The sequence below is a fragment of the Laccaria bicolor genome, genomic scaffold (genome assembly GCF_000143565.1).
Source record: "Laccaria bicolor S238N-H82 LACBIscaffold_3 genomic scaffold, whole genome shotgun sequence".
Lineage (NCBI taxonomy): Eukaryota > Fungi > Basidiomycota > Agaricomycetes > Agaricales > Hydnangiaceae > Laccaria > Laccaria bicolor.
In genome coordinates this window covers 797,241-806,521 of record NW_001889874.1, presented here as the reverse complement: position 1 = coordinate 806,521, position 9,281 = coordinate 797,241, and the positions used below count along the sequence as shown (strand labels likewise).

The 9,281-nt window shown below is 44.5% G+C and overlaps 4 protein-coding genes across 4 annotated transcripts; 3 read left to right on the top strand and 1 right to left on the bottom strand.

The window, feature by feature from the left end:
* Window positions 1–803: 803 nt before the first annotated feature.
* On the top strand, window positions 804–1,742 carry LACBIDRAFT_322517 (uncharacterized protein; the record flags this gene model as incomplete). Its single annotated transcript, XM_001875989.1, has 10 exons — window positions 804–841; window positions 1,012–1,122; window positions 1,150–1,267; window positions 1,295–1,324; window positions 1,386–1,388; window positions 1,454–1,456; window positions 1,518–1,549; window positions 1,588–1,590; window positions 1,625–1,661; window positions 1,725–1,742. The coding sequence occupies 10 exons, from the start codon at window positions 804–806 to the stop codon at window positions 1,740–1,742; spliced, it is 393 nt and encodes a 130-aa protein (XP_001876024.1).
* A 121-nt stretch (window positions 1,743–1,863) lies between these two features.
* LACBIDRAFT_322516 (uncharacterized protein) lies at window positions 1,864–4,207 on the bottom strand (the record flags this gene model as incomplete). The annotated part of the gene is made up of 6 exons (XM_001875544.1): window positions 1,864–2,053; window positions 2,128–2,135; window positions 2,320–2,907; window positions 3,047–3,706; window positions 3,993–4,080; window positions 4,122–4,207. The coding sequence occupies 6 exons, from the start codon at window positions 4,205–4,207 to the stop codon at window positions 1,864–1,866; spliced, it is 1,620 nt and encodes a 539-aa protein (XP_001875579.1).
* Window positions 4,208–6,885: 2,678 nt separating this feature from the next.
* On the top strand, window positions 6,886–7,104 carry LACBIDRAFT_308526 (uncharacterized protein; the record flags this gene model as incomplete). The annotated part of the gene is made up of 2 exons (XM_001875988.1): window positions 6,886–6,979; window positions 7,034–7,104. 2 exons carry the CDS (start codon window positions 6,886–6,888, stop codon window positions 7,102–7,104), a joined length of 165 nt encoding a protein of 54 aa, XP_001876023.1.
* Window positions 7,105–7,113: 9 nt separating this feature from the next.
* On the top strand, window positions 7,114–8,645 carry LACBIDRAFT_322515 (uncharacterized protein; the record flags this gene model as incomplete). Its single annotated transcript, XM_001875987.1, has 10 exons — window positions 7,114–7,150; window positions 7,306–7,452; window positions 7,476–7,548; window positions 7,596–7,642; window positions 7,886–7,961; window positions 8,032–8,091; window positions 8,195–8,199; window positions 8,249–8,281; window positions 8,363–8,468; window positions 8,528–8,645. The coding sequence occupies 10 exons, from the start codon at window positions 7,114–7,116 to the stop codon at window positions 8,643–8,645; spliced, it is 702 nt and encodes a 233-aa protein (XP_001876022.1).
* Window positions 8,646–9,281: the final 636 nt, after the last annotated feature.

Sequence of the window (9,281 nt, the reverse complement as noted above, 5' to 3'; positions counted from 1 at the left end):
AACCAACAGCCCATGTACGAAAATGAACGCCCATGTACGAACGCGAATGCCCACAAAGGAAAACGACCGCCCACCCACGAAAACGACTGTCCACGGAAATGACCGCCCACTGTCTCCCACCTCCATCCCTCCCCTCCCCCTCCCTCCATCACTCCCATCTCCCTTCCATCCCTTCCCCTGCCTCCCCTCCCTCCCCCCCTTCATCATTCCCCACCACTTCCTCCCTCCCCCTCCCTGACCACATTAAATTATTAAATACTTTTTGTATATATTTGTGTATATAGTTATCAATATAATATCTATGTTTTATGCAAGTTGGTATGGAATTTTGAGGTGCTAAAAGGTCTGACTGACTTAATCAAAAATTGATAGAATGCATGATACTCAAGTAGGAATCCAGTAGGAGTCCAGTAGGAGTCCAACTGAAGCATTGGATTTTTTTGTCTAAGTTCAGTTGGAGTCCAGTAGGAGTCCAGTAGGAGTCCAATAGGTGGAAAATGCCTTTTTTGGAAGAATTGTTGGAATCCAGTAGGATCAAGTAGGAATCCAGTAGGAGTCCAGTAGGAGTCCAACTGAAGCATTGGATTTTTTTGTCTAAGTTCAGTTGGAGTCCAGTAGGAGTCCAATAGGTGGAAAATGCCTTTTTTGGAAGAATTGTTGGAATCCAGTAGGAATCTTACTGGAGTCCTGGAGTCCAGTAGGAATAGGTGGGGGAGTGATAAGTACTGGTTCCTGTCATTGTCCTGTTTACAAAAGCAGATCTGCTTGATGCTCAAACAATTGAGTAACTAATCAATACTGGAATGAGCATTGAAGATGCTGCAGGTAAAGCTGTAGAGGAGTCAGTTATCAAGTTTCAGAAAGACTTTGGCCATCAGCTATATGCAAAGAAGTATCCTCCCAAAGCACACATATATTTTCAAAGTGAACAAGTTGATTTTTGCAGATGTAATGTCCCTAACTTATTGCATTTGATTTGATAGATATGCAATATGCTACAAGTGACTGTAGCCTGCTTTTGAAGCAAACAGCAGCTGTCCTTTCAGGTGACACTATTTTACAGCTATTTCTTTCAGTTCAACAAAATCACTTGTCTTTGTCAATGCAACATGCAATTGAAAGGTAATCATTTTACATTATTTCATATAGAAGCAGAGGGCTCATTTCCTATGTTAGAGTCATGTTCAGTTCTGTATGGACCTCAGAAACATCTGAAAAGAATGAAACAACACTTGTCAGATCAATCTTGAATTACTTTCCACATACTGTAAGTAAAAATTATCCAGCTGCTCAGCTGATTGACAACATTTTATTCAAGCAGAATGTAAGTCCTGGTCTACTGGCCTCTCCTGCTTAATGCCAATGATGCTCTGGTTTTCAAACAGCCTGTAAGTCAGAATACATCTCAACTTCTCTGCTAGATGCTGACTATGCATGGTCTTGATTTAAATAGCATGTAAGTGGGGGTAAGCTGATCTTCCCTAATACTGACAGTAGCCTGCTCTGGTTCTGAACAGGGTGTAAATGATGGTCCATCTACCATTCTCTGGTTGATACTGACAATAGCTGTCTCTGTTTTTCAAACAGTTTGTAAGTCAGAATTTGACTGATATTTCATGCTCAGAGCTCAAAATGGTCTGGTTTGGTGTTTTGAACAGAGTGTAAGTTATGGTCCAGCTAGGCTTTTCTGCTTGATGCTAAGAACAACCTGCTCTTCAATACAGTCATCAACCGGTCAATGACACAAAACAGTTTTGCTCCCCCATTTTTGCTCACATCTCTTAGAAATTTTATATCATTATAAGGGAATACTATATAAATATAACTGTGCTTTTTTTGAGGCAAGAGCCTCTCTTGAACTCCTTAAAAGCTCTGTTCATCAGTTTTGCAGTACTTTACAGTGCCCCTCCCATTCCTGCAGGAATCCGCCGGAATCCACAGGAATCCACAGGAATCCGCAGGAATGGGACCAGAATCCGCAGGAATGGGACCAGAATCCGCAGGAATGGGACCAGAATCCGCAGGAATGGGACCGGAATCCACAGGAATGGGACTGGAATAGAAGTAAAATCACAGATACAACATACATTTACACCAATACACACTTCTGCATACTTCTCTCAGTACTTTTTAAGCTGATCAGTTTTCAGTATTAGTTCTGATCAGACCTTGGACAAAGTAAGGAGATATTATGTGACTGAATCTAACTCAGGCCTTCTGCTGACAACTTAATCTTAGGATTCCTTAGGACATTTATACTTAAAGAGGGAAGATTCATTTAAACTCATTTATTAAAAATACATGATGGAATTTATCTACATTGAATCTAGATAGAGGGAGGGGGAGGAGTGGAGGGAGAGGGGAAAAGTGGAGGGAGTGGAGGGAGTGAGGGGGAAGGAGTGGAGGGGTAGGGGTGCTGGCGAGTGGGGGGAATGAAGAACTAGAGGGGGGAGAAAAACTGAAGGGAGGGCAGTGAGGAAGAGGTGAGGTAGGGAATGAGGGAATGAAGGCAGGGGGTAGGGAATGAAGACAGGGGGTAGGGAATGAAAGGGGTAGGGAATGAAGGGAGGGGGTTGGGAATGAAGGGGGTAGGGAGAGGGAGGGAGTGGTGAGCAGGAAAGGAGGGGGAGTAAGGGAGGGGGAAGGGGATGGTGGGTAGTGGGTGAGCAGTAGGGAGAGGGAAGGAGTTGTGAGCAGCAGGGGAGGGGGAGGGAGTGGTCTCGTTGGCGCGCATCGTCGATGCGTCATCGCGTCGTGTCGTCGTCCTCGCGTGTTGTCGTCCTCGTTGGCGTCGTGTCCGCTGGGCGTTGCGTTGTGGGCGTTAGGCGTCGTTTCGTGGGCGGCCTGTGGTTTTCGTGGGCGCTGTGGTGTTTTCGTGGGCGCCGTGGTGTTTTCGTGGGCGCCGTGCTGTTTTCGTGGGTGTTCGTGGTGTTTTCGTGGGTGTTCGTGGTGTTTTCGTGGGTGTTATGGTGTTTTCGTGGGTGTTATGGTGTTTTCGTGGGCAGTGGGTGGTCGTTACGTGGGTCGTGAGATGCGGGTGACGAACGACGTCAACGTCGTCGTCGTCGTTGGCGTTGCGGCGTGCGTGGTCGTTGTGGGCGCTCGTGGATGGTGGTGGGTTCGTCGCGTTGTCGTCGTTGTGACGTGGCGTTGCGGCATTTGCGTGGTCGTCGTGGTGGGCGCTCGTGGATCGTGGTAGGTGCTCGTGGATCGTGGTGGTGTTGTTGTCGTCGTCCGTTTGGCTGCCACGTCGCTGGCGGTGGTCGTTGCCGTTCGTTGCTGGGTGGTCGTCGCCGTTGTGGAGTCGTCGTCGTCGTGGGTTGGCGTGGCGTTGTCGGTTTATCGTGGCTGTCGTGGGGGTGGGGAAGAGGATGGTTGATGGTGGTGGAAAGGCATTGTCTTGAATTTGTTTGGTAACGTTGCCTTTGTTTGGTAACAGAAGTAAAACAAACAAACAAAGGACCGGATTCCGTTGCATTCCGTTCCTGTGCATTCCGCGGATCATTCCGGTGTCAATTCCGGAATGCCCAAATTCCGCCGGAATGGTAAGGCACCGGAATGGTGAAAATAGCAGGCCTCCCTGCCAAATTTCATTCCTCCGGAATCCACCGGAATCCGCCGGAATGACCGGATTCCTGCAGGAATTAGGGGGGCACTGATAAGACCTCGTCTCATTGCAGGCGGGCAAAAATATGTCAGAAAAATCCTAATTAGCATATCAGTACTTGCAGCAGCTGACAGTCTTTTAGGTACTAATTGGTCTCTGGGTGCATCATTATAAGCATTAGATAAGGTGTGAAATTGCCTTGAACTCAAGAGCTCCACACTAAATTAACACAAGTTAAGGCAGTGCATCACCTTCTGGCCAAGTGGAGCTGCTCCACAAACATTACATATATAATGGGTGTGGCCTGGATGTCTGGTTACCAACCACTTCCCCCAGACTTTTTCCCCATACCTTCTGTCGAGTCTGATAATCTACTTTTGCTCACTCTCAACACAGCACCAGTCAACTTGCTCAGGATGAACTGTGAGTGCTTTGTTATTTCATGAAGGGACTCATCACTCAATAATATAACACTGCAGCACACATTCATCTACTTGGCACTGCCAAAACTTACCTGTCCAACTGAAATTGGGTGATGGCGAGTGTAGTGTTGATGTTCTGATTCTTTGTACTGCCTTTCCTCCATCTTTGCCAATACATCTTGAAAGGTTACATGTGTGAGTCTTTTGTATTTTGTGCTTGAAATTGTTCTAACCTCTCTTTCATAAATTTCTCAGTTTCACGTTGCCATGATTTATTGGTGCATGCTGCAGTAATAAGTAGGCCATGTAATACTACTACTTTGATGTAAAAAGTTTGAAAAAAGAATAATATGATAAATCCAAAATTCTGAATGATGGATTGAAGCAAAGCAGGCTTTGAAATGCCCCAATGATCCCTATCAAAACCAAGACATTTTGCTTCTTCAGACCAACAATGCTTATAGCATCTGACCAGCAGGAATCACTCTGTTAATTGCTAACTCACCCAATAAAGCTGATCATACATACTTATATGAAACTTTTGAAACTGACATAGGACCTGCAGAACTGACAGCCTGAATTGGTGCATATTCATCCATATTTGTTTTCTCAGTTTTTCTGACATACTTATGATATCTTATGATATCTTGCAGTTCTGTCACCAATTGGGATGGAGTCAGGGTCTGAATCACAATTGCAAGGCTGGTGTACCTGTTGAGTGGACATCAATATTGAAGTGAGTCCACCCTCTTTCTGGTGAACCAGTCATGGATACTTCTGAGAACACCCTCAATTTCCCTCAGTGGCCTCAACAGTGCACTCAACAATTCCTCTGTAATCATGCTCTGTGAAATGCTGAGGAAAGTCCACACTGCCATCCTCCAATTGCACATCTGGCAACCTGAACTGTCCTGAAATAACCTGAAAATACTAGTATACTAGATTTCAATAAAAAGAACATTCCTTATGGTATATGAACTATCATGATCAAAATAAGACTGGAATGAGAAGAAAGTACACCATAGTCCAGAGATTGGTTGACCTACAAAAACTGCAACAACAAAGAAGATCAAGTATCTTTTGCAAAACATATTCGTTTTTTGTGTTCTTTTTTGCGCTGGAAAGCGGCGTTTAAGCTATTTATAATGCGTTTATATACGTAGCATTTAGTAAAGAACTCGCATGGCTATGGACCAATTACTGGCGAAGAATCTGCTCAAAAACGGTAAATGTTATCGGAGGTCATCTTAAACGTCGAAATATTAGGAGCTCTCAGACCCGTTTTAAAGCTCTAATTTCTGCGTTTCTAATAAGCCTAAAATCGCATGAAACGGAGGAGAACTCATAATGATTTGATATATGTTACATCTCTACTACAGGCCAAATAGTTTATGCTACAGTTTGTGAGGTACTTTAAATTTTTCTACGCTGTAAGGTGGGTTGCATTCACATAAATGAAGCGATTAAAACGAGCCTACATAGAGGCCAAAAGGTGGAAAACTCGTGAAGTTATAGCTACATGCTGCCTTAGAAAGTGTAAGAGTGAATTGATGGAAGTTGGTACAGTCGTGGGATGTCATGTGACACACTCAACTCACATTTTCAAACTTAGGCAATTTCAGTTTGTTACTGCTACCACTACAACCACCACCACAACCATGACAACACAAACAAGAGTTGACAGACTGCTTGCATTGACTGCTGTTGACTCAGTCCACTGCCATGTCACAAGGAGCTCCATATGAGTCTTGAAAATGAAGGTATGGTCACCACCAACTCCAGCGTCATGTACTCCAGCATTCACCACAACAGTGTCTGCAGCAACAATTCCTACCACAGATGCTGTTCCCTCCTCAATTCCAGGACCACCTAGCCCCTTGTTCAACCTACAATATACCCCACCAATGACATACTCAATTAGTGCTTGAAGGTCCGGTTAATTAACCGGAAAATAACTGAGCCAGACCAGACCTAACTGCAAAAAGACCGGACCGTGGTTAGTGGTTAGTCAATTCTGGAAATGAAATAACCGGTTATTTTGCAGTTAACTAACTGTTAAAAAACTGGTTATAACTGGTTAAAACCGACCCTATTATACCCCTTCAAAACACATCTAAAAGCATGAGAAACGATAAAAATCTGACAGAGTTATGGTCAAATCACTAAAAATATTGGCCAAAAGAGTATGCTTTCAAGAATATTATCATAAAATTGTCAGTTCTTCACCGAATTTAGTGTTCTTGGGCTTATTTTAAAGCTACAATACATGACAATAATGTTTACTGCAAGAAATATGAGAAATATATGCTGTTTTAATCGATTTTCTATTTTTTCGGTCCTAACTGGTTAGTAACTGCGACTAACTGGTTTTGGTCGGTCATCTTCAGTCCAGTTAGGTTATTTTGGGTCTGGGAACGAACCCTAACTGGTCTCGGTCTTGGTTAGAGCCCCTGGGCACCCAATAACCTAACCTAACCAGACTTTTAAACACTATACTCAATCGTGGAAATTCACATGTCCCCCATTCGCAAGCAACACCCACATGTTCTGCATGCTGCATCAAGGTCCACGCTAAATGGATGTCCAAACATCATTCTCATTCCATCTAGAATGTGCTTGGGTGTGGTGTCATTACTGTATGTTCTATCTACAACTTCATGACTCCTATTCAAAGTTTTCGGCCATGTAGTCCTCTCACCACCATTACCTACTCCAACTACAATGTGATGTGCATCTTCAAGCTACAAGTCAGTGCTTCACCCACATACACATTGTCAACAACATCAATACTGATGCCATTTCAATGACGTCATGCCAGACAGACCAATGGGGGTGGTGACAATGATTCAGTGAGAGATGGCGAGCATGGGCGGTGACATGGATCTCAAGAAGGATGATGATTGGCTTGTGAAGGATGGGCGGCACATCAGAACAGCTGTTTGGACATCGGGTAAGTCATCCCGCTCACATAGCTTTCCAAACAACTCACACCAAATTCCCCTAGACCATAAGAACCAACTTCTACGCCAACAAATCAATGTTCATGGGAGAGGGATGGCCTATGTTCATGAGTAGGGATCCAAAATGACACTACTTCATGGTTTGGACAGTGTACAAGACGGTGAGGGCAAGAACATGGCATTGCCATTGGACACAGCATGACGATGGGCAGGCAGCAGGACAGCATGTTGCTTGCAATGATGCTGCAGGGTCTTGACTTGCTGGTAAATCAGTGTGGTCATTGTTCATGAGGGCTTGACCTACTTTCATGCCCAGAACTTCCCCAACATTCAGGTTCACGGTTCCATCAATACTGCAACATCACCCATGGCCTTGAGCAACGCGAGAGGGTTTCAAGTGGTATGGTGGTTGGGGGGACTGTCAACCAAGGGCAGCACATCAACAATAGCTGTGTGGATAATGGTAAGTCATTTACAACTTCATAGATATTGTTGCCACTCATGTAGCTTTCCACAGAACTCACAACAAATCCGCTAGACTGCAAGGAATGACTTTCATGTGACAAAGCAATGTTGATGGGAGAGGGATGACTAATTTTTGTGTAGGGTGGCCAAAACAACACTACCTCGTGATTTGGACAATGTACAGGACAGTGAGGGAGTAGGAGAATGTGGGCATGGGGCGTGACAATGTGTTTGAAGCAGTTGGGCTGCAGTTCTGCTTTCACATTCAGCAAGTGGTTTTCAGCAGCATTCTACTATTGACACATCTGCCATCCAAAGTAGTTTCTACTTAGTTACTTACAGTAATTGTTAATCTACTTCTATCCATGTGTCTTAAATACATCTTTAATAATTATTGATACTACTATGTTTGTCTGTTGAGTGAACTCCAGGGTCTGCTTCAGGGCTCTCTAAGGACAGCCCCAGCACACTTCAGGACAACCTCAGCGCATCTCAGGACAACCTCAGGTTGCTCCTGGGAAATCAAAAAAAGGAATCTGTACCTGGGGGCAACCTGATGCCCTGAGTTCCATGACAGCCTCTGGGTATCCAGGGTCTACCCTGGATACCCTCAGGGAAGAAGTGATTTTCCTGATGAGTGAGTGAATGGGCACTCCCAATGCAAGATCCCTCAGATAACGGCATTGCCAGGAGTGTGAACATGCATTGTGGTTGATGCAACTGGCAACACTGCCCTCTAGGCAAGGTTGGTGCTGAGCCTTCAGAGTGTTTTTGAATCCCTGACACACCTCCAGGTCTCAATGCTCATATCATGGATCCTCAGATGAGTGAGCAAATAGGCACTCCAATGCAAGATCTTTCAGACAACAGCATCACTGTGTCGTTGGGAGCTTGAATGTACATTGCAGTCATAATGCCAACCTCTACATTGCCTTACAAGGCAAAACTTAAAGGGAAGGAGACAAAAAATGCAATGGAAAGCCATTCACAGGGCCAGGCCAATGGTGAACAAAGGTAATTTTTTACTAATTCCCTGCTCTTACTCTTCCATGGACCACTTCAAACATTTGTAGGCAAATTGTAGATAACATTGGAAAAGTGGTCAACATTTACAGCTCATGTATTAGACCTACTGTCTACTACCAATCAACTACCAATGACATGCTGCCTTTGGCAGCAGCACAACATTAATGTCATCTACACAAGTCTTGCTGGAACAATCTCAAATGTTTCACATTGGCTACTGGAGCGAGGTCTTTATTGTCCTCCACTGATTCCTGCCAGAATCCGGCGGAATCCGGGCAATTCCCGGAATTCCAGAGGAATCAAATTTGGCACAGGGGCCTGCCAAATTTATTAAGTGATTCCGGGGAATCTAGAACGGAATTCCAATTCCGCTGATATGGTTCCTGGAATCAGACGGACAGAATGATGTCCGGAATGCATCCGGAACGGAATCTGTTGATGGAACACTGACAATGCCCACACAAATCAAGTGTCGGTGTTTGCTGAGACTCGATTGGGCGTTGTCAACAACCCTCAACCCTATTCCTCTCTTGCTTCTCTTCCCCCACCATCGTTCACATCACTTCAGTCACCCATTTTAGGGTACCTATGAGGTACATCAATTCCTTGATTTAGGGTACCTTGAGGGTACCCATTCCGGGGTGGTATATGAGCTCAATACCAATACCATGGTACCATGGAATGGAAAACCCATACCATATCCCACTCATACCAATACCATGTTACCATACCATACCATGTCATCTCATACCATACCAAATGATCTCATACCATACCATACCATCATACCAAAGCTGACAA